The sequence below is a fragment of the Apiospora phragmitis genome (genome assembly GCF_038363925.1).
Source record: "Apiospora phragmitis strain CBS 135458 chromosome Unknown utg000007l:2111988.0-4706623.0:1.0-2598199.0, whole genome shotgun sequence".
Classification (NCBI taxonomy): Eukaryota; Fungi; Ascomycota; class Sordariomycetes; order Amphisphaeriales; family Apiosporaceae; genus Apiospora; species Apiospora phragmitis.
The window spans coordinates 1,309,207-1,334,551 of NW_027117406.1; the positions used below are offsets into that span (position 1 = coordinate 1,309,207).

General features: G+C 31.7%; 2 protein-coding genes across 2 annotated transcripts; both read right to left on the reverse strand.

Annotated features, from left to right (window-relative positions):
- Nucleotides 1–19,435: 19,435 nt before the first annotated feature.
- PG994_008025 (tetrapyrrole methylase) lies at nt 19,436–21,110 on the reverse strand (the record flags this gene model as incomplete). Its single annotated transcript, XM_066859434.1, has 3 exons — nt 19,436–20,326; nt 20,350–20,903; nt 20,963–21,110. The coding sequence occupies 3 exons, from the start codon at nt 21,108–21,110 to the stop codon at nt 19,436–19,438; spliced, it is 1,593 nt and encodes a 530-aa protein (XP_066714921.1).
- Nucleotides 21,111–23,388: 2,278 nt separating this feature from the next.
- On the reverse strand, nt 23,389–24,733 carry PG994_008026 (uncharacterized protein; the record flags this gene model as incomplete). Its single annotated transcript, XM_066859435.1, has 2 exons — nt 23,389–23,637; nt 24,593–24,733. The coding sequence occupies 2 exons, from the start codon at nt 24,731–24,733 to the stop codon at nt 23,389–23,391; spliced, it is 390 nt and encodes a 129-aa protein (XP_066714922.1).
- Nucleotides 24,734–25,345: the final 612 nt, after the last annotated feature.

Genomic DNA, 25,345 nt, shown 5'->3' on the forward strand with positions numbered 1-25,345 from the left:
GCCTCAACCTTTTTTTATATTCTTATACGTCCGAAAATGCCACAACTTTAAAAAGAGAGTGATATAATTCTAGCGCTTTAAGCGCTCTAAGAAGACTTAATTTTAAGCGTATAAAAAGCTGTATTAATTTATTACGTTTTATCGAAAACTTTATAGCGTAAACGAAATCGTTAACTTATATAACGCGAAATATTTAAGAATTCTCGAAAGTTTTTAAATTTTAAAAAAGATGTGATTATTCGATATATTATTAATTTAAATACGCGATCGTTTTTTCGCCGGCTAAGTAATATAAAAGATATAGCGAATCGATTATTTAACTTATATAACGCGAGACGCGTCGGCGTTAATTAGGCCTTTAATTTTATACGATAATAACTAGACCTCCGGACGCGTTTTAATTAAAGAATCGACTATTAAAAAATCCTTTACGAAAATCCCGACGCGTATCGCGCATAGTTTACCCTTATACGAGATTTAAAAAAAGGATATTTATAACTTTAATAAGACCGGCTTTTTTATAGGCTAAGTCTCGTCTAAAATAGTCGTAACCACCTCCGATCGACGCGGAAAGCCTAAGGTAATATAATAGAAGAACCGGGAATAGGTTATAATTATTTAAAGCGTTGAATTACACGGTTACGCTATCCCTCCGTACATTATTTTTATTAAAAAAACGTACCTCTCTTTTTAATACGAAAACAACTTATTATTAAAAATAACTAGACTATAAATAAAAAAGCGAGGACTAGATTCTACACTTTAATTAATATACTAGGTCTCGTACGGAAAGTCGTTATCGCCTCTTAGTCTTAAACGGCTATAAAAGCCACTACGCGATAGCTTTCGAGCTTTATTATAAAAAGAACTCAATTATTATACTTTATATATTTTCTTATTTATTATATAAATTTTAACCTTTTAATATTAGCTATTTTTATATATTAAAAAAAAATATAGGAAAGAAATTAAATATCTTATACGGGCGCATATTATTTATATTTTAAAAGAAGCCTTTCTACCAGCGTTTTTAAAAGCGTTCTAGGCGACTTTTATCGTTTCGAATATATAAAAAAGCTTTTAAAAAATAAGGTTCGTTTCGTATAATTTAAAATATATTATTTTATAATTAAATATAAAGTTATATATTTTAATTAATTTTAATTAAATTATAAAGGTTATAATATATATTATATACCGAGTTACTTTTTTAAAAAATAAAAACGCGATATTTCGAAAAATAAAGAAAATATTTAGCCCGCGCCGCCGTACGAAAAAAAAACCGGTTATAAAATAAAAAATTATTTCGTATATAAGCTAAAAAAGAGGTTAATAAATAGTTATAAGACGAATCGCGTCGAAGGAGTGGTTATACAAGGACGTTGAAGACACGTTTATAACGCTATAAAATATACGGAGAGCCCGGGTATAATACGCGCACTTATTAAAATAATATAAAAGTATTTAGAGATAAAGATTCCGATTAATTTTAATATATTAAATATGTTATAGTAAAATTAATTTATATTTTATTAAAAAAGGTATAAAAAAATAAAATATTTACTTATATAAGATATTCGTTTATAGCATATATTAACGTACCTTATAAGCGAGCTATGTATATAAGCGAACTGCGTATTTTTAATTAACTTTTTTATAATTAATTTTATATTAACTTTTTTTTAATAAGTATAGAATAAAAAAAAGGGTTTAATTTAATATTTTAAACGTTTTAAAATAATTTAAAATTAAGTATATAAAAAGTTACAACGATATTTATATTTTAAAATTAACGTTATATAGCTGACGATATAGAATTCGATTACGATCTAAAATCTCTATAAATTTTTAAAAGCTTTTTAATTTTAAAAAGGAATTAATTATTTAATATATTATTAATTTAAATATACAATCGTTTTTTTCCTTAATTAAATAATAAATATTAGATATAAAAAAAGGATATATATAATTTTAATAAGACCGGGTTTTTAATAAATTAAATCTCGTTTAAAATAATCGTAACCACTTTTAATTAACGTAAAAAGCCTAAGATAATATAATAAAAAAATCAAGAATAAATTATAATTATTTACGGTATTAAATTAAACGGTTACGTTATCTCTTTATATATTATTTTTATTAAAAAAACATACTTCTTTTTTTAATATAAAAATAACTTATTATTAAAAAACTAAGTAATCTTAATTATTAAAAATAATTAAATTACGAATAAAAAAACAAGGACTAGATTCGATATTTTAATTAATATATTAAGTTTTATACGAAAAGTTATTATCGCTTTTTAATTTTAAACGGCTACGAAAGTTATTATTTAATAACTTTCGAGCTTTATTATAAGAAGAACTTAATTATTATACTTTATATATTTATTATATAAGCTTTAACCTTTAATATCGGCTGTTTTTATATATTAAAAAAGCGTATAAAAAAGAAATTAAAGGTTTTATACGAGCATATATTATTTATATTTTTAAAAAGAACATTTTATTAGCGTTTTTAAAAGCGTTTTAAGCAATTTTTACCGTTTTAAATATATAAAAAAACTTTCGAAAAATAAAACTTATTTTATATAATCTAGAATATATTATTTTATAATTAAATATAAAGCTACGTATTTTAATACCTCCGGGGACGTTTTTTAACTTATTTATATTTTAAAAATTAAAAACTTTAAATAATTTAATTAAAACTTAATTTTAAACTAAATACGTTCGAAACCGTATTATATAATATTTAAATAACTTTTTAATATTAATTATTAAATAAGCTCTTATACGTACAGTAATTCCGGTTTCAATCGAGGTTCAATCGTTCTTATTCTATTATTCATATCTATTTTCTCTATTAGCTACGTATAACGAACGCTATTTAAGTTCTAAAAAAAACCTAGTAAAACGTACTGGGGTTTATATTAATAAATACGAAAAAGTATTTAAATATGCGATAGAAGTCGCTTTTATCGATATAATAGGTAATAATTTATAAAAACGAAAATAATTAAAGTATTCAGGTTTAAAAGTATTCGTAATAGTTTTATTAAAACTATTTATTTTATTAATAAATTAAAATTAATATTTAAATTAATTATTAAAATAAAGAGTATTTATATAAAATATATAAAGAATATTCGTCGTTATATATTTAATCTCCTCCTTTATTAATCCGTTAGATCGTCCGCTGGCTCACGGTAATCCCGTTATTAGCTCACGGCGATCCATCCTTTAGATCACGGTGATCCATTTTAGTAGCTTATTTAGGGGCGTCGTGATCCGTCGCTCTTAGCTTACTTATTAGAGCGGTAATCTAGTCGCTCCTCGTTCCGCGGCTTTTTTCTAGTTATTTTTTTAGGTCGGGTCTATTTTTTCGCTATTTAAAATATCTTTATAATTATGTTTACGTGTTTTTATAATATAAAAGAGTTTATATTAATATAATTAATAATACGGTCGGTAATTATAATGTTATAGCTTAGTCAGGGTATAATAGTTTCGTTCCGGCGAGTAGGGTTTTAGCCGTATGGTTAGGTTAGGTTATAATATTATCCTTTTTTTTTAACCGTTTTATCCTTAAAATATCGATTTTATAAATATCTTAATTACCTATATTATTAAGTTATAATAGGTTTCTTTTTTTTATTATTTTTTATTATAATATTTATTTATTATAATTAATTATATCGAAAAATCTCGGTTTAAGAAAACTATTACGCGTTTAGCTCTTACCGCTAACGTGAAATCCACGGGTAACTTAATTAGTATACCCTGTACTCGTTATTTTCGCTAAAACCTAGCTTGTCGTATAAACGAGAAATCGTTTCGCTATTCGGAATATATTCGAGTTAATCGTTCTTATAATAATACCTTTATTACGTCGGCCTTGACGAAGCTGGCTACTTAATAAAAAAAGCTGGAGGCGGAAGAGTCGGACGTAAAAAAGACTTTATTCTTTTTATAAACGTAGTTATTTACCGCTTTAAGTCGTTTAACCTATTTTTATTATATAAAGAAGGTCGTAATAAAAAAGCGTTCAAAAGCGTTTCGTTAAGGAATATAAGAGCTAAATAAGAAAAATAATATTTTTTTCGATTATTAATTAAAAGAACTTCGTTTTTAATAATTTATATTTTTTAAGTATTTTTAAAAACGTTAATTAATCGTTTTTTTAATTTAATAAGTTTCTTTAAGCTTAGGCCGTCGGTTTTTGTAGGGGAAGCTTCTTTTTAAACTTTTAGAGTTTTTTCGCAACGTTTATTAAGTATTTCTTAAGCTTTTAAGTATTATTTTTTAATAGGTAACCTTTCTATTAGACGAGGTATTAAAAGTTTCGTTTTTTTTTTCTTTTATTAATAATTTTGTTAACTTTATATTTATATTAATTTATTTCGATTTCTAATTATATATCGATTAAGGTTTTTTCGGTTATTAATTCGAGTAATAAAATATAAAATATAAGGTATATCTATATTATTTTAAGTAATAATAATCGGTAATTAGTTTTTAAAATAGTTTTTACGATTTTAAATAATTTTATTTTTTTAAAGTTTAATTTATCGCTTAATCGTTTCGTTTTAATATTTCGTTATAAGAGGTAAACTTTTTTTCCTTTTTTAAAGGTTAGTCCTTTTAACCTTATCTAGTCGGCGTATCCTTTTATTTACTATTAGAAGAAGGTAAAGTCTTGTTATAATATAATTTAGAGTTCTTTTAATTTTTTAACTTATATAGTTGCGATTAGTATTAGCTCTTTTTCTAAAGGTTTTCTAGTAATTTCCGAGTCGTACCTATAGTTTGCTCGGAATAATAAAATACGTATAGCTTCGTTATTTATATTATTATAAGCGAATTAAATTATAAATAATAGTAATACTTAATTATTTTATTTATAATTAATATAATAACGTAAGTATTATTTTAAGGTTTAGTTTATCCGCTCGGTTTATTTATTTATTTAAGGGTAGTAAGCCGTAAATAGTTTATATTTAATTTTAAGTTATACTATGAATAATTTTTAAAATTTAGCGGTAAATAATTTATCTTTATCGGAGATAATTATTTCGAGCAGCCCGTACTAGTTAATAATTATTCGGAGGAACGTATATATTAAGTTATTAATATTACTAAATTTTTTATACGGTAGGAAATAGGTATATTTTATAAATTTATTTATAATTATTAAGATACTATCGTAATCGATTTTAATTAAGAGTTTTTTTAATAAAGGTAGCTTAATAACGAAATTAAGTATAATAGTTTTTTATGCTTTATTTAACGGTAGGATCGGTTATAGTTCTCTGTACGGCCGGTATTAGGTAACTTTTACTTTGCTATAAAGGTTGTACTTGCCAATTATTTTAATTACGGTTAATTTGAAGTTTTTATAATCGAATTATTTAATAATTTTTTTCTAGGTTTTAAATATTTTTTAATATTTATATATAATGTATTCGTAAAATTCTTAAATAAAGTTTTCGCGGTATTATTTAAAGATATAAATTTTATTTTAATAAAAAATAAAACCGTCGCGGTTTTTAAGGTAATTTTTAAAATAGTTCGTGGGGTTAAGGGTTTAATTAAGTTATTAGAATTTAATAACTTAATCGTTATTATATTAAACGTAATTCGTAACGTTTAGTTATTTTAATAATATAAGGTTATTATCCTAGTTATAAATAAGGATGGTCCGCGTTTCGGACGGGATTTCTTCTTAATAGTCCGGTCGTTAGCTTAGTACGTTAACGCGGCCGTTCTCGTTATTTTTTTAATAGATAATAATGAGGTTAAATTTTAATAAGAATTTAAATTATTATATTTATTATTTATTTAATTTTTTAATAATAGTGAACGTTGTAAGGTTTTTATAATCGGTATAAACCTTAACCGGCTTTATTATTTCGTTAAAATAATATCTCTATTTTTCGTAAATTTTAATAATAATTATTAATTTTTTATTATAAATTTAATAATTAAGCTTTAATCCGTTAAACTTTTTTAAAAAAAAAAATATAACCGGGTATAATTTCCCGTTATTGTTTCATTAATTAAGCTATCCTCCGATCGTATAATTCGATACGTCGGTTTTAATTTTAAAGGGTTTAAACGGGTTTATTATATAAAGTATTAATTCGTTAAGAATTCATTCCTTAATATTATAAAAGGCTTTATCTTTTTTTTTTTTATTAAAATAGTTCGTCCTTTTTTATTAGGTTTATTAGAAGTATCGTTATTTTATTAAATCCGGGGATAAAAATCCGGTAATAGTTAGCTAATTTTAAGAAAGATTTAATTTCCGTAACGTTTATAGGCGTAGGTTACTTTTTAATTATTAAAATTTTTAAGTTTTATTTAAATTTCGCCCGGGGATATTACATATTTTATAAAGGTAACGGATTGTTAATAAAATTCGCTCTTTTTTAGGTTAATTAATAAGTTAGCGTTTTATAGCTTTTAGAGTATTAACTTTATATATTTTCGGTATTATTCGTTATTTCCAGAATAAATAAAGATATTATCGAGATATATTATAATAAATTTATCTAGGTATTTTTATAAGATATAATTAATTATAAATTAAAAATTAGCTGGTATATTAATTAAATTAAACAGTATAGCTTAATATTTAAAATATTTATACTTAGTTCGGAACGCGGTTTTTTATTTTTTTTTTTTAATTCGGATTAAGTTATATACGTTAAGGAGGTCGAGTACTGTAAAAATTTTAACGTGTAATAGCTTATCTTATAAATCGCCGATTAAAAGAAGGAGGTATCGGTTCTTAATAATAATTTCGTTAAGCTTTTAGTAATCGATATATATACGTTATTTAGGTTTCCCGTCTTTACTTTTTTTTTAAAACGAAGAGGATAGGGAAGCCTACTAGTAATATAGATAGTTAGATAACTCTTTTCTTAAGGTTCTTTATAATGTACTCCTTTAAGGCTTGTTTATATTCCTAATTAAGTTTATATATAGGTATAAATAAGGGTTCTTTCTTATTTTTAAAGGGTATTTTATAATTTTACCGTATGTAAAGCGGTAAGCTTGTTTTTAGTTTCCCGTTAAAAAATATTTCGAATTACCGGTATTTTTTTAATATAATCGTTATAACGTTCGGCTTAGGCTTTTTAATAATAATATATACTTTAAAAACTTTAAATTTATTAAGGGGTCGCTTTTTAAACCGCTATTTATTAATTAAACCTTTTTTTAATATATTTTATTAAAGTTAGCTTATTTTTTAATTAATTTTAAAATTATTTACCCGTAATTAGGATATTTTTAAAATTATATCGTATTTTACGACGTCCGTGATATTATACGTGATTTGTTTATAGCGTTTTTCGATATTAATTAGAAAGTTCGCAATTTCTTTCTATACTTCTTTATTATTATATATTATAAATCTTTTATTAACGGTTTTAAGTTAGTATAAGGCGTTTTTTTCTTATTATTCGAGTTTAAGGCAGTTAACGATTCGTAATAAAATATAGTTTTTTTATGTTTCGTTATTAAGTAATGCTTTAATATAAACTTTTTTTATACTTATTATTAATATAATATACTTATAAATAGCTCGATTATTCGTTATTTAATATAAAGACCTGTTTTAGTCCGCTTATTATTATCCTTTTATAATAAGCGGTATCTATTTCCCGAACGCTGCTCTTATAGGTAATTAATAATCTTTTATAATCGATCCTCGTATCGTTACTATTACTCTCTCCGTTTTCTCTAGGGCGTTTTTTGGTATACTAATAGGGGTGTTTTTATATTCCTCCCCGTACGAAGTGCTGTCCCTAGTATTTAAGATTCGGGTTCTTCGGGTAATTCGAAAGTTTATTAAGTTCGCGGTAATTTATAAACGTTTTATAGGTTCTTTAATATATTAAAAGGGTTTTTTTATTAAATATATATTTATACGTTTTAAAAATATTAGGCGTTCTTTTTTAAACGTTTATAAGCTCGCAATTTTTCTTAAACGTATTTAAGGTATTAGTCCTCGAAGTACTCCTTTTAATCTCGTCCTTTTAAGTAATATTATCGTAGCTACCGTAGGTCTTTTTATATTAATAGGTACGCGCGTCGTCCGTCGGGGGTCGACGTTCAGATTTTTCTGATAATATAGTTCGGGTACGGTTACGTAATAGGTTATTATTACAACCCGACCTAACCATGCGGCTAAAAGGACCCCACTTACCGGCACGGAACTACCATACCCCGGACAGGCTACGATACCACAGTTACGGACTATATCGCCAGTTATATAAATACGAAACCAGACTTTTCTTAATAACGAGTAACGCTATTACCACGCCTAGCGATAAGGCGAATACGCCTATAAAGTAACGGCGACCGTTAATAAGTTACGTAGCACGGTAAATATTTAAGAGCGATTATTAAGTAATATCGAGCACGTTTAAAAGATATTATTAAGTAATATAGAGCGTAATTAAAAGCGATTACTAAGTAATATTAAGCACGTTTAAAAAAAATTATTAAATAATATAAAGCTTAATTAAGAGCGATTATTAAATAATACCGAGTACGTTTAAAAAAGATTATTAAGTAATAATAAATTAATAAAAAAAGGATTAAATATATAACGATAAATATTTCCTCTATATATTTTATATAAATACTCGTTACTTTAATAATTAATTTAAATATTAATTTTAATTTATTAAGAAAATAAATAATTTTAACGAAACTATTATAAATACCTCTAAACTTACGTACCTTAACTACCTTTGTTTTTATTAATCATTACTTATTATATCGATAAAAGCGACTTTTATTACATGTTTAAATACTTTTTCGTATTATTAATATAAACCTTAATACGTTTTATTAGGTTTTTTTTAAAACTTAAATAGCGTTTATTATATTTTAATTACTTTTATTTTTACGAATTATTACTTAGACTTTTAAATAATAATATCACAAGAATTATATTTATACCTAGCCTTAATAATACTATTTAATAAGGAAAGGCTCCTATCGCCACCTTTAATACCTTTTAATAAAACCTTATTATAAACGTTAATAATAATAATAATAATAACGAACTTATATAATAAACGTTAATTAAGCGAATTAAAAAACTCGAGTAAAAAAGCGCTAATTATTAATATTATTACGTTAAATTCGAAAAAAGCGTAACGAGCTCTTAATTAAAGGTATTTTAAAATAAATACCTTATAATATTAATAAGCTACGCGAAAAAGTACGCCTCTTTTATATAATTATTAATATTATTTAAACCTTTATTATATTAAAAAAGGGTATAAAGATTAATACGTTAATACTTTTTAACGGGATAAATAAAAACTTTCGAAGCTTTTTTATTTAAATTAAAACCTATTAACGGTTTTATAAAAAAATATTCTAAAACGTTATTTAACGAGTTATTTACGCCGCCTCGTTTTTTTTAAAAATAAAGCACTTATTTAATTCGAGCCTTACTTAAATAAACTCGTAAAGAATAATTAATAAATTAAGCTATACCGTATAAGGATATAACGTATTTTCAAAAATTACGACGGCTTTAAACAAGCCCTTAAATCACTCTTCTAAAACCCCGACGAAAAACGACAGGCGGAGAGGGAGCTAGAAACCTTTAAACAAAAAAGGTCAGCCGCTTTTTACACAGCCGAGTTCCGACGTATCATAGCTCGACTAAATTATACTAAAGCTACGAAAATTATAATATATTATTAAGGACTAAAAAATAATATTAAAAACGAATTTAGCCGGCTTGACGCCTTTAATAACTTCTTTTTATATATAGAATTCACTATTAAAATCAATACCCGCATATACGAACGACGCCGCGAGAAGTAAAGCGGACCCTAGCGGTAGACCAGCCGAACCCTAACCAATACCGGGCGACTACGATAACATAACTATATACCGCCTAGGAACACCACGATATATAATTATTATAATAAACTTATAAATTTTAACGTTATTAAATATAATAAATAAGATAAAAAATTACGTAATATTTATTATAATTATTAAAAACTAGGATATTACGCTTAAAAATATTAAATATTAAAAAAGAACTTTTAACGAGTCTTAAAAAAACGATACGTTAATATTATTAAAATAAAAAACACTTTTATAATAATTATTAAAAATAATAACGCTACTATTAAATATAACAGTTTATTCTAAATAGCCTATTATAATAATAAGTACACTTTTTATTTAGCGAATAAAAAAGGTACCGGATAATTCTTTAAAACCTCGGGAAGTAAGGAGGACCATAGCTAAAACGTCGCGATAATACGAAAGAAATAACCCCTTTTTTATAACAAAAATAATAATTTAATAAATAATATTATAAACTAATTAAAATAATTAATAAACTACGAATATTTAATAAATATATTAATAAATAAGTTAATAAACGAGATCGTTAAATTTAAAAACTTTAGGACTAACGAGTAGTTAGCCGTTTTTAATATTCTTTACCTTAACTCGAAATATCTACGCTAAATACTTATTACGGCCGGTTTTAATTAAAAAATTTATAATAATTACGTAATAAAAAATAATTTATAAATCTTTCTTATATATAAAAAATATTTTACGTTTTTATAAATTTCGTATATATATAATATTTATACGGAATATTTTATAAAGAAACTCGAATATAAATAATTTCCTTAAAAAATTAATAAATAATTTATTACGTAACTATACCCGGATTATATTATTAAAAAAATCTAAATATCGATCCTAAACGGATAACGCGCGTATTTATTAATATAAAAAAACTTACAATAATTATAACGGTATTATTTAAAAAGATAGGATTAAAAGGAGTATTTTAAAAACTAATATTTTAAGTACGCTTAGGAAAAATCGCGAGCTTATAAACGTTTAAAAAAAAGCGCTTAATATTTTTAAAACGTATAAGTATATATTTAATAAAAAAACCTCTTTATTATATTAAAAAATTTATAAAGCGTTTATAAATTATCGCGAACTTAATAAACTTTCGAATTATTAAAAAAACCTAAATTTTAAATATTAAAAATAGTATTTTATACGGGGAAAAGTATAAAAATACCCTTATTAATAACTTATAAATATAGTATTTAAAAAATAGACGCCGCTTATTATAAAAAGACAACAACAAGCGGACTAAAATAAGTCCCTATATTAAATAATAAATAATCGAGCTATTTATAAGTATATTATATTAATATTAAACGTAAAAAGAGTTTATATTAAAACGTTATTTAATAGCGGAATATAAAGAAATTATATTTTATTACGAATCGTTAATTACTTTAAACTTAAATAATAAGAAAAAAACGCTTTATACCGATTTAAAACCGTCGATAAAAGATTTATAACCTATAACGATAGAGAAGTACGAAAAGAAGTCGCGAACCTTCTAGTCAATATTAAAAAACATTATAAATGAATTACGTATAACATTACGGACGTTATAAGATACAATATAATTTTAAAAATATCTTAATTATAAGTAAATAATTCTAAAATTAATTAAAAAATAGGCTAATTTTAATAAAATATACTAAAAAAAGGTTTAATTAATAAATAGCGGTTTAAAAAGCGACCCCTTAATAAACTTAAAATCTTTAAAGTATATATTATTATTAAAAAGTTTAAGCCGAATATTATAACGATTATATTAAAAGAGTACCGGTAATTCGAGACTTTTTTTAATGAGAAATTAAAAATAGGCTTACCGTTTTATATATGGTAGGATTATGAAATACTTTTTAAAAATAGGAAGGAACCTTTATTTATACCTATATATAAATTTAATCAGGAATACGAATAAACCTTAAAGGAGTATATTATAGAAAACTTTAAAAAAAGAGTTATTTAATTATTTATATTATTAATAAGCTTCTTTATCCTTTTCGTTTTAAAAAAAAGTAAAAACGGGAAACTTAAGTAGCGTATATATATCGATTATTAAAAACTTAACGAAATTATTATTAAAAACCGGTACCTTTTCCTTTTAATTAGCGATTTATAAAATAAGTTATTATATATTAAAATTTTTACGGTATTCGACCTTTTTAATGTATATAATTTAATCCGAATTAAAAAAGGAAAAAAATAGAAAACCGCGTTTCGAACTAAGTATAGTTATTTCGAATATTAAGTTATACTGTTTAATTTAATGAATATATTAATTAGTTTTTAATTTATAATTAATTATATTTTATAAAAATACCTCGATAAGTTTATTATAATATACTTTGATAATATTTTTATTTATTTCGAAAATAATGAATAATACCGAAAATATATAAAGCTAATACTTTAAAAGCTATAGAACGCTAACTTATTAATTAATTTAGAAAAGAGCGAATTCTATTAATGATCCGTTATCTTTATAAAATATGTAATATTTCTAGGCGAAATTTGAATAAAACCTTTAAAAATTTTAATAATTAAAGAGTAATTTACGCTTATAAGCGTTATAAAAATTAGATCTTTTTTAAAATTAGTTAATTATTATTAAATTTTTAACCCTAGATTTAATAAAATAGCGATACTTTTAATAAACTTAATAAAAAAGGACGAATTATTTTAATAAACGGAAAAAAAAGATAAAGCTTTTTACGATATTAAAGAACGAATTTTTAACGAATTAATACTTTACGTAATAAACCCGTTTAAACCTTTTAAAATTAAAACCGATCTATTAAATTATATAATTAGAGGATAGCTTAATTAATAAAACGATAACGGGAAATTATACCCGGTTATATTTTTTTTTAAAAAACTTAACGGATTAAAATTTAATTATTAAATTTATAATAAAGAGTTAATAACTATTATTAAAACTTATAAAAAATAGAAATATTATTTTAATAAAATAATAAAGCTGGTTAAGGTTTATATTAATTATAAAAACCCTATAATATTTATTATTATTAAAAAATTAAATAAATAATAAATATAATAGTTTAAATTCTTATTAAGATTTAACCTTATTATTATTTATTAAAAAGGTAACGAGAACGGTCGCGTTGATATATTAAGTTAACGATTAAATTATTAAGAAGAAATCCCGCTCGAAACGCGGACTATCCTTGTTTATAATTAAAACGGTAACCTTATATCGTTAAAATAACTAAACGTTACGAACTATGTTTAATATAATAACGATTAGGTTATTAAATTCTAATAATTTAATTAAACTTTTAACCCTGCGAATTATTTTAAAGATTATTTTAAAAACCGCGACGGTTTCGTTTTTTATTAAAATAAGATCTATATTTTTAAATAATACCGCGAAAACTTTATCTAAAAATTCTACGAGCACTTTATATACAGATACTAAGGAATGTTTAAAATTTAAAAAAGGATTATTAAATAATTTAATTATAAAAACCTCAAGCTAATCGTGGTTAAAGTAATCGGTAAATATAACTTTTATAGTAAAGTAAAAGCTACCCGATACAGGCCGTACGGAGAGCTACAGCCGATCCCACTGCTAAATAAAGTATAGAAAACTATTGTATTTAATTTCGTTATTAAGCTGCCTTTATTAAAAAAACCCCTAATTAAGGTTGATTATAATAATATCTTAATAATTATAAATAAATTTACGAAATATATTTATTTCTTACCGTATAAAAAATTTAATAATATTAATAACTTAATATACACGTTCTTTTAAATAATTATTAATTAATACGGGTTACCCGAAATAATTATTTCTAATAAAAATAAATTATTTACCGTTAAATTCTAAAAGTTATTTATAATATAACTTAGAGTTAAATATAAACTATTTATGGTTTACTACCCTTAAATAAATAAATAAATCGAGCGGATAAACTAAACCTTAAAATAATACCTACGCTATTATGTTAACTACGAATAAAATAATTAAGTATAATTATTACTTATAACTTAATTCGCTTATAATAATATAAATAACGAAGCTACGCGTATTTTATTATTCCGAATAAATTACGAATATAACTCAGAAGTTATTAAAAAACTTTTAAAAAAAAAACTAGTATTAATCGCGACTATATAAATCGAAAAATTAAAGGAATTTTAAATTATATTATAATAAAACCTTACCTTCTTTTAATAGCGAATAAAAAGATACGTTAATTAAATGAGGTTAAAAGGATTAACCTTTAAAAAAAGGAAAAAAAGTTTACTTTTTATAATAAAATATTAAAACGAAATAATTAAGTAATAAATTAGATTTTAAAAAAATAAAACTATTCGAAATTATAAAAGCTATTTTAAAAACTAATTACTAATTATTCCTACTTAAAATAATACAGATACACTTTATATTTTATATTTTATTATTCGAATTAACGGTTGAAAAAACTTTAATCAATATATAATTAAAAGCTGAAATAGATTAATACGAGTACGAAATTAATAAAATTATTAATAAAAAAAACGAAGCTTCTAATATTTCGTTTAATAAAAAAGTTATTTATTAAAAGATAATACTTAGGTTCTTAAAAAACACTTAGCGAATATTATTAAAAAGCTATGGACGTTTAAACGATAACCTCGGGAATCGGTTTAAAAGAGAAGTCGGTCGCGTTCTAATTAATAACGCTAAAACCCTTTTAAACTTAAACGGCTATAACGGCCTTAGACTCCCGACGCTCCTGCTTTTCTAGCTCGTTTAAAAAACGTAAGCCACGTTATATTAACTTAACCCCTTAAGTACGAGCTATTTTTTTTTTTATTTACGAAAATAAATAAAACGAGTAACGGCCTCGTTAATTTAGCATTAGAACTCTAGGAAATAAGCCTTTACGGCGGACTTTTTTCGAGATAAGCGGTCGTACTTATTTTGTACACGTTATAAAAAAAAATAAAACCCTGATACTATTATATATATAATTAATACGAGTATATTTTTTATATTTATTAACGCTTTTTATTATTATATAAAATTATTTTTTTATAAAATAATAATTATAAAATATAATTATAAAACTAAACTTAAAAAAGGCTTCGATAAAGTTTATATAATAAACGGTAAAAAAACGATTAAGTTTAATTCGAGATTTTTCGACGCGACTATTTATAATAAATATATATTATAATAAAAAACGATAAGGAAAAAAAAAACTTATTATAAATTATAATAAGCGGATAATTAGGGTACTTATAAAATCGATATTTTAAAAATAAAGCAATTAAAAAAAAGAGGATAGTATTATAACCCGACCTAACTATACGGCTAAAAAGACCCTATTTACCGGCACGGAACTACTATACCCCGAACAGGCTACGATACTATAATTACGGACCACACCGCTAATTATATAAATATGAAACTAAACTTTTTTTAATAACGAATAACGCTAATACTACGCCCGGCGATAAGGCGAATACGCCTATAAAATAACGGCGACCGTTAATAAATTACGTAGTACGGTAAATATTTAAAAGCGATTATTAAGTAATACCGAGCACGCTTAAAAGAAATTACTAAATAATATAAAGCGTAATTAAAAACGATTATTAAATAATATTAAACACGTTTAAAAAAGATTATTAAATAATATAAAGCGTAATTAAGAGCGATTACTAAGTAATATTAAGCACGCTTAAAAGAGATTATTAAATAATAATAAATTAATAAAAAAGAATTAAATATATAACGATAGATATTTCCCCTATATATTTTATATAAATACTTATTATTTTAATAATTAATTTAAATATTAATCTTAACTTATTAATAAGGTAAATAACTTTAACGAAACTATTATAAATACCCCTAAGCCTACGCACTTTAGCTACCTTCGTTTTTACTAATTATTACTTATTATATCGATAAAAGCGACTTTTATCGCACGTTTAAATACTCTCTCGTATTATTAATATAAACCTTAATACGTCTTACTAGGTTTCTTTTAGAACTTAGATAGCGTTCGTTATAATTATTTACCGATCTTTCGGGGAAACTATTCGTGCTCGAGTTTCTCCGTAAAGTATTCCGTATAAGCGTTATATATATATAAAATTTATAAGAGCGTAAAGTATTTTTCGTATATAAGGGAGATTTATAAGTCGTTTTTTATTATATAATTATCGTGGATTCTTTAGTTAAAATCGGCCGTAATAAGTATTTAGCGTAGGTGTTTCGAGTCGGGGTAAGGAATACCAGGGATGGCTAACCACTTGTTGGTCTTAAGGTTTTTAAATTTAGCGATCTCGTTTATTAGCTCGTTTATTAGTATACTTACTAGATATTCGTGGTTTATTAATTATTTTAATTAGTTTATAATATTATTTATTAAATTACTATTTTCGTTATAAGGAAAGGGTTATTCTTTTCGTATTATCGCGACGCTTTAATTATAGTTTTTTTTATTTTCCGGGGTTTTAAAGAATTATTTAATACTTTGCTTATTCGTTAAATAAGAGATGTATTTATTATTATAGCAAGCTATTTAAAATAGGCTGTTATATTTAATAATAACGTTATTATTTTTAATAATTATTATAAAGGTATTCTTTATTTTAATAGTATTAACGTATCGTTTTTTTAAAACTTGTTAAAAATCTTTTTTAATGCTTAATATTTTTAAGCGTAATGTCCTAATTTTTAATAATTATAACAGGTGCCGTATAACTTTTTATCTTATTTATTATATTTAATAACGTTAAAGTTTATAAGTTTATTATAATAATTATATATTATAATATTTTTAGGCGGTATAGGGTTATATTAATATAATCGCCCCGTATTAGCTTACGTTTAATTAATTTACCGCTAAGGTCCGCCTTATTTTTTACGGCGTCGCTCGTATATACGGGTATCGATTTTAATAATAAATTTTATATACGAGAAAAAGTTATTGGGGGCGTTAAGCTGGCTAAGTTCGTTCTTAATATCGTTTTTTAGTTTTCGATAATATATTATAATTTTCGTAACTTCGGTATAATTTAGTCGAGTTATAATATATTAGAACTCGGTTATATAAAAAGCGGTTAATCTTTTTTATTTAAAGGTTTTAAATTCCTTTTCCGCTTGTTATTTTTCGTTAAAGTTTTAAAAAAGTGATTTAAAGGCCTGTTTAAAGCCGTCGTAATTTTCGAAAATACGCTATATTTTTATGCGGTATAGCTTAATTTATTAATCGTTTTTTATAAGTTTATTTAAATAAGGTTTGAATTAAACGAGTACCTTATTTTTAAAAAACGAAGCGGCGTAGATAACTCGCTGGGTAACGTTTTAGAACGTTTTTTTATAAAACCGTTAATAAGCTTTAATTTAAATAAAAAAACCTCGGAAGTTTTCGCTTATTTCGTTAAAAAGGGTTAACGTATTAATTTTTATACCCTTTTTTAATATAATAAGGGTTTAAATAATATTAATAACTATACAGAGGAGACGTACCTCCTCGCGTAATTTATTAATATTATAGGGTGTTTATTTTAAAATATTTTTAGCTAGGAGTTCGTTACGCTCCTTTTCGAGCTTAACGTAGTGATATTAATAATTAGCGTTCTTTTATTTAAGTTTTTTAATTCGTTTAATTAACGCTTATTGTGTAGGCTCGTTATTATTATCGTTACTATTAACGTTTATAATAAGGTCTTATTAAGAGGTACTAGGGGTGGCGATAGGAGTTTTTTTTTATCGGACGGTATTACTAAGCCTAGGTATAGATATAGTTCTTATAGTATTATTATTTAAAAGTTTAAGTAATAATTTATAAAAATAAAAGTAATTAAAATATAACGAACGCTATTTAAGTTTTGAAAAAAACTTAGTAAAACGTATTAAAATTTATATTAATAAATACGAAAAAGTATTTAAATATATAATAAAAATCGCTTTTATTAATATAATAAGTAATAATTTATAAAAATAAAAGTAATTAAAATATTTAAATTCAAAAGTATTCGTAATAATTTTTTTTAAAATTATTTATTTTATTAATAAATTAAAATTAATATTTAAATTAATTATTAAAATAAGAAATATTTATATAAAATATATAAGAAATATTTATCGTTATATATTTAATCTCTTCCCTTATTAATCCGTTAGATTGTTCATTAACTCATAATAATCCCGTTATTAGCTCACGACGATCCATCCCTTGGATCACGGTGATCCATTCTAGTGGCTCACTTAGGCGCGTCGTGATCCGTCGCTCCTGGCTTACTTGCTAAAACGGTGGTCTAGTCGCTCCTCGTTCCGCGGCTCCTTCCTAGCTGCTTTCCCGGGTCGGGTCTATCCTTTCGCTGTTTGGGATATTTTCGTAGTTATATTTACATGCTTTTATAATATAGGAGAGTTTATATTAGTATAGCTAGTAGTGCGGTCGGTAGTTATAACGTTATAGCCTAGTCGGGGTATGGTAGTTCCGTTCCGGCGAGTGGGGTCTTGGCCGCATGGTTAGGTCGGGTTGTAACACTATGAGGGGTATCGTATGCCCCTCTTTATGAAATAGAAAAGGGTTCGTGCGCACAGGCACGTGGCACCCCTTTTAAGGTAATATAGAAAACCTTAGTTCCTGCTATTCTAATATTAATTAGTTTTAATTAAATTATAAAGGTTATAATGTAAGTTATATGCTGAGTTATTATTTTAAAAAGTAAAAACGTAATATTTTAAAAGGTAAATAAAATACTTAACTAGCGCCGCCGTATAAAAAAAACGGTTATAAAATAAAAGATTACTTTATATATAAGTTAAAAAAGATTTATAATTTTAAAAGAATATTAATAAATAGTTATAAAACGAATCGCATTAAAAAAATAATTATATAAAGACGTTTAAAACACACTTATAATATTATAAAATTTATAAAAAGCTTAAATATAATATATATACTTATTAAAATAATATAAAAACCTTTAAAAATAATTATTATTAATATATTTAATTAATTTATAACTTATAAAGCTTAATAATAAAAAGTGCGTAGCTCGCTTATATGCGCAGCTCGCTTGTGAGGTACGTTATCTATTTTTAGATTCGTGAGCTGTGATTGCGAGTGGGGAGCCTCGAGCATCAAAATTGTTATGGGGCGGGGAATGGTAATAAGTGACGATATAAGAGTCAGCATCAAACACCGCATAGCCGGTGCTGAGATCCAGGTTCAACATACATACTACGAGATGATGATGCAAGCCGGGTACTTGTTTAGGCGAGAATAAATTCGTCAAAGCCCAAAGTCTTCTTACACATATATGCGTATAAAATCTGATTGTCGAGCCGCGGATCCTTGATATCCTGCCAGAACACCGCGGTAGATGCCCAACACCGTACGCTACACTACAGTATGCTCCTTCCCTAACCCCCAATCAGCCAAGCCAAGCCATGGTAATCTACCCGTCTACCCCAAACTCCATTCGCCAGCCCCATGCACAAAAAGATGGATAAAGACAGCTCAAAAGCAAGCCACGCCTTACGCGGAAATCGGTGTCGTCCCCAGGCTCCCCGCCAAGTCCAGCTTGTCCCCTATCTCCAGCCCCGCGAACCCGTCCTCGACGACCCAGCTCCGGCCTTTCTCGCTCTGGTACAGGGCCTCGCAGGCCCCGCCCACGACCAGGAGCCCCGGCGGGCGGCTGCCCTCCTGCTCTATGGCCTCGACCACGCGGGCCAGGGTGGTGCGGATGACCCTCTGGTCGGGGCAGCTGGCGCGCTCGATGACGGCGCAAGGCGTGTCCCGCGGCCACAATATCCGCTTAGGAGGAGCACTACTCGTGGTAGTAGGTGGCTCCTGTACCGCCATCGATGAGTCCGGCTGCTCTCCTTCGCCTAATGGCAGCAGCTGCTTGATTATCCCCTTCTCCGCATCGGTGTGTTCGGTCAGTTCTTTAACCAGCGCGGCGATCCGGTGCAGCGCCATGAGGAAAACGACAGTCCGCGTCGCGACGTACTCGGGCGGGTTCGGCGGCTTGCCCTTCTTGCCGGTCCCGGTGCAGATGAGCACCTGGTCCGAGACGTCGCGCTGCGTCGCCGGGATGCCGGAGAAGAGGGGCGCCGACAGCGCACTCGTGATCCCCGGCAGGACCGTGACGCGGTCGCCCAGCCCGTGGCGCCGGAAGTAGGCAACCTCCTCGCCGCCCCGGCCGTAGATGAAGGGGTCGCCCTGCTTGAGGCGGAGCACGGCTTTCCCTTCACGCACCCCCGCAATGGCCATCTCGAGAAGCTCCTCTTGCGCGGCGTCGGCATTGCCCGGGAACTTGCGGGCGATGTGCACAGGCGTGCGCCGCGGTATCAAATCCAGCACCCCAGAGGGCACCAACTTGTCCGCTAGGATGAGATCGGCCGTCTGTATCGCCTTGTGCGTGGCCTGTGTCAATAAGTCCGGGTGACCCGGCCCGAGCCGGCGAGGATTATGCGGCCCCTGGCCATGGGGCTAGACTTGGCCGCAGGACGACGGATGGACTCGGGCGCATTGACGCCCTCATAGGACTTCAGGATGCCTGCCACATCTTCGTCGCTGACCGCCGCAAGACGCTTGAGCGGCCAATATTCGCAGATCTGACTGAGCCATCGCATGCGCCTGTTCTTGGCCGCGTCGAGATCCGCCTCGGTCACCAGTTTGTTGAAGGTAGCAGTCTGGTCGAGAGAATCGTCTAACTCTCCACCGTCCGCCAACGCGGAGTGTAACAAGTGATCTTCCTCCTGTATCCGCCTTCGAGCATCGCCCAGTCGTGAACATGCCGCTCCCAAATCTTGAGGGAGAGAGGCGGCGATCTCGCGACGTATTCTCGAAGCCAATTTGCAGCCGCGGCCGTTGGTCGTAACACCGATCTGTAAGGGGCCATCGGTGTGGGTTGAGAGGAGGCTGAAAGTCGATAATTGGGGCGAGTCGACAACGTTGACGGGAATGCGGTTTCGCTTGCAGAAAGTCGATATCTGGGCGCCTTCAGTGGCTTATGTTAGTCTTGGTGGGCAGACAGGCAGGGTTTCTTATAAGTCTTACTCTGTGGATCGCGGGGTCCTGATGTGACAAAGACAGCATCGACAACGCCCCCCAAATCTTCGCGCCCCAGGGTTAACGCATCGTTTTCTTCAAAAGACTTCTTCACCCATTTCACCTCCCCAGCATCGACTCTCTTTTGTAGAGACATAGTGTAACTCTGCCGCAGCAGGTGTAATTACAAGGGGGTATGCGCCGACGTTGAAGGACTGGGCGCAACGGGATGCGGCAAGGGGGTTCGAGCCCACGATCAGATGGACGTGCGACCGGGCATCGGTCGTTGTCAGTAAGGAGATGTGGCTCGCCATCATCAACTATGATATAGGCCGTCAATGCGCCTACTTGTCCACCAAGCCAGTGAGGTTCCAGAATCCCAGATCGGCATACAGAGATACGAACAAAGCCGGCGCGGGGAGGCTAGCAGTGTGGCAGCTTACAAATGTGCAGAGCCAGCGAGACAACAAGGACAATGCGGCGATGCGACGATGCGACGATGCGACAGAGAAATAGGAGAAGAGAGAAGAGAGACAACAGTACTTAGGATGGCCTGATAGCCCCAGGAAAGTCTGGCAATCTCGACTTAGACATCTCCGGGATCGCACGAGTCGGCGATGGACTCATATCACTAGAGGGAGTTTGCCCCACGTAGAAAATGTTGCGATGGCGCAATTGCGATTAACAACCCGAAGTCAGCGGACAAGATGAAGATGGGGTTTTAATGACCAATCCCATGGCCAAATAGCGATTTCCGAGCAAATGGCGGGGTTAATCTTCCGCGGGGTATTTCCCAGTGGCGCCACTGAAGAACAAACCTACAGGCCAGAGGTGGCTCAAGTCCAGCTAGCGCACGACGATAAGCTCGCCTGGGGCCCCTTATCGCACCAATGGGGGCAAGAATCAAATAAGCCCGCCTGCCCGCGGAAGTACCAACGGAGATCTGAATCTGGATATGTACGGTCCAAGCATCATGTATGGCAACAAGTGGTTATGTACATATTTGCAGGCAGGGATGTAGGGATATGTTAGTTTGACTATAAGAAGCAGTTCCATATATAGTAACAGTAGCATGCCTTTTGGTATTCGCTGTCATTTCGTACCAAGGAGTTAGTTATGGGCGACGGTTTGATCTGTGTTAGCTGTGAAGCAAATGTATTACAGGATCTCACTCCTGAAGCCATTCACAGTCCCAAAGGCCAACATCTATAACCGGACGAAGATGAAGGAACACTGTGGAACATCCCTGGCTGGTTTGAAACTTAGCTTTCAAATCACCATCAATGCCTCTGTACAACTGTCTAAGGCCGATGATGGGAACTGGTTCACCAGGCACTCACTAGCCCGGGTATCTGGAAAAAGGGGGTTCTGACCTCGCTGGCGCCCCAAGTTGTTATCGTTGTTATCAGTGATGCCTGGACCCATAATGCTGTGTAAATTATCTGCATTACGAAGAGCCGGCGTTAATGAAAGAAGGCACGGGGGCAGACAAACGCGTTGAGACGTGTCAAAGAGTCGTTCTAATCGTACCTGGATTGTGTGTGTGTGAATGTAAACGAATGGTATTTTCAGTACTCCTCAGGCATCTCCCCAAGTCGGCATCTACCCCTAGGTACCCTTTTTGGACTGCCATTGATGGTAGTCACCAGCAACTTCGTCCTGCAGTTAGTCAAAGACGCTTGACACATTGTTGCATCAACCTGCCTGCATGGTTGTCCCATTCCCTTCTGTGCAAGAAGCCAATAGACCCCCCTGGCAATAACTTCCCAACCCATTGTTGTCCCTTTTTTCGTCGAAACTTCGTCGCGGTTGACTGATTGGTACATCCTTGCGCCCAAGGAAATAAAAAAGGTGAGTTTTCCCTGAACCCATGAACAAACATGTTGATGCTTGCTCAACCAGCATTGACCAAACCACACCCATCCTTTGTGGCATACTTGATCTGACCCGCGTCGCGACTTTCTTAGGCTCGTCTCTGCAGTTGAAGACTGCCCCTTGGAGAGTAGGACCTACCCTGTCGGGGGCCAACAAGAGGAAGAACAGACTTGATTTCGACCAATATTTCTTAATCGCCACTGTCGACCGCAAAAGGCTCCTGAATTATCCGAACTACTACTCACTTGAAGTTCAAGGAGATAAAGGGGGGAGAGAACGCGCACGCGCAAGAACATACAACCGACAAGAACGACCATTCGAGACCCAGTCCCCCTATCCCGTGGCCAAGATGTGTGTAATCCGCTACCACATGTGCAAGCAATGCCAGCTTGGATACCCTGGCCACACCATGTACTGCAAGGACTTCCACCCGCCCTTTCGGTTCTGCCCCAAGGGTACCGTGTATAGCTTCGTCGTCGTCGAGCCTGAGCAATGCCTCCTTTACCCAGACCATGTGCAAATGGAAACCACAGGGTACCAGTATGTCGACGAATATAACACTAACGATCAACTTGTCGGTCAAAGACCCTGTATACGCTTCGTCCCGGCAGGAAGTCAGCAGCAACAGCAAGACCCAAGGCCTCTGCAAAGATCAGCGTCTCTGAATCAGCCAGCGCCCGTGCAACATCCAATATTTCTGCATCGGCTAGCGCCTCCGCACCAGCCAGCGCCTCAGTTCCAGCCGGTATCTCAGCCGCAGCGAGCATCCCAGGGGCAACCATATGTTGACCAACCACAAATACCGCGCGCTTTCGAAAGCAGAGCCCATGTTATTGGCACGACGGGTTATGCTGTCGCAGCACCACGCAGGGCCGCGACACCTCACAGCATCGTCACACCACGTAGAGTCATATCACCAGAGATGGTCATAGCATCACGTACCCGCACAGCATCGCCCGAGAGTATTGTGTCCACCAGTAGTGTGCCCCAAGTCGGCGATAATGCAGCGGCAGTTGATGCGTTACGCCAAGAACCATCTGTGGATCCCACTACTATCAACCCAGAAGCAGAGACTGCCCGCGCTGGCACACCCGTCGAGTTTGCGGACCAACATCAGCGCGTCGACGCAGCACTCGAGAGCTACCGGAGATCTCACTCATCTCTTTCCAGTAGAGGCAGGGTAACGCAGAGAAGTGACAACAGCGGTGGTTCCGGCTCCGGTTCCCGTTCAAGCTCGCAAATGGCCGTCAGGAGCAAGAGATCAAGTTCGGTGTTGGTGGAAGCAGAAAGTTCGGGCATCAAGCAAGAAGCAGAGGATGAGGTCACCACATCGACCGGGTTGACCCACACAGCTCCGGCCGCAAGTCCCGAGAGTGTCACCGGTGCCACAAAGTCTGACCAGCCGGCGACCGCAGGACCAAGCATATCTACATTGGATCCATCGCAACCCCCTTTTTATCCTCAGAAGCAACCTGGTACTACGAGTAGCTGGGCTGGATTATCAACGCAGGATAAAGGAAAGGGAAAGGAGATTGCACAGCCAGTGTCTTCTCTTTTAGACATGGGTTCTCGTGCACCTACCCGTCCGGGTACTCCAGGTACCCCGGATCCTCCGGGTACACCGATTCACTGGAGGGCTTCTAGTACTCCGGCAGAAGCTGTAGCAGCAACTAGCAACGAGGAGAAGAAAGCTGCAACAATGGAAACCTCAGTAAAAGAAACAGCCACAGAGCACGAAGTTCAAGGCTCTGCCGCACCACTTACACAGAGCACGGTGCCTTCATCGCCTGCACTGTCCTCTACTACGGCAACCACGACTGCTGCTTCGGCGGAAACAAGGAGCCCGTCTGTCCCGGCGACCAGTGAGAAGCCTGAGAAGCCCGCGGTGCGATCTTGGGCCACCATTGTCGGACCCGGACAGCAGCAAAAGGGATCTCTTCTTCCACCTATGAGCACCCTGTCGCCGCACGAGACCACGACATCAATACAACCCGCGGAGAAGACCCAGAAGAAGCAGCCGCAGAAGCAGCCGCAGAAGAAGAAGCAAGGAGCATCTAGTGGCAAGGATAAGGCCGGAAAACAAAAGCCGGGCCAGGGCTCAATAACCATTGGCCGTTCGTACGCCGTGGGACCGCCAAAGTCACCAGTCCCTGAGGTAGCCACCGCAAAGGTAGCAAAGGAACATCGCACCAGTCCCACCAACTTTCCGAAGCTGGGGTTATCCTCAACCAACCCGGATAAGAAAGATACACCCGCCGTCGTGACCACCAAACCGGCTCGAAGCTACAGTGCAGCGCTGGCAAGTAGCGGCAGCAGCAAAGGTTCTGTAAAACCGTCGGCAATGGCAGTAACCAGCGATATCAACAGCGATTGGCCTGCTCCTCCGCCGTCTTGGGGTCGTGGTTCATCAGGTGGCGAGAAGCGAAAATGACCAATCAGCAGTATTGCCCCCTTTTTTGAAACAACAGTATCTCCTCTCCCATCTCCATATCCCCCACTCCATAACAGGGAGGGACA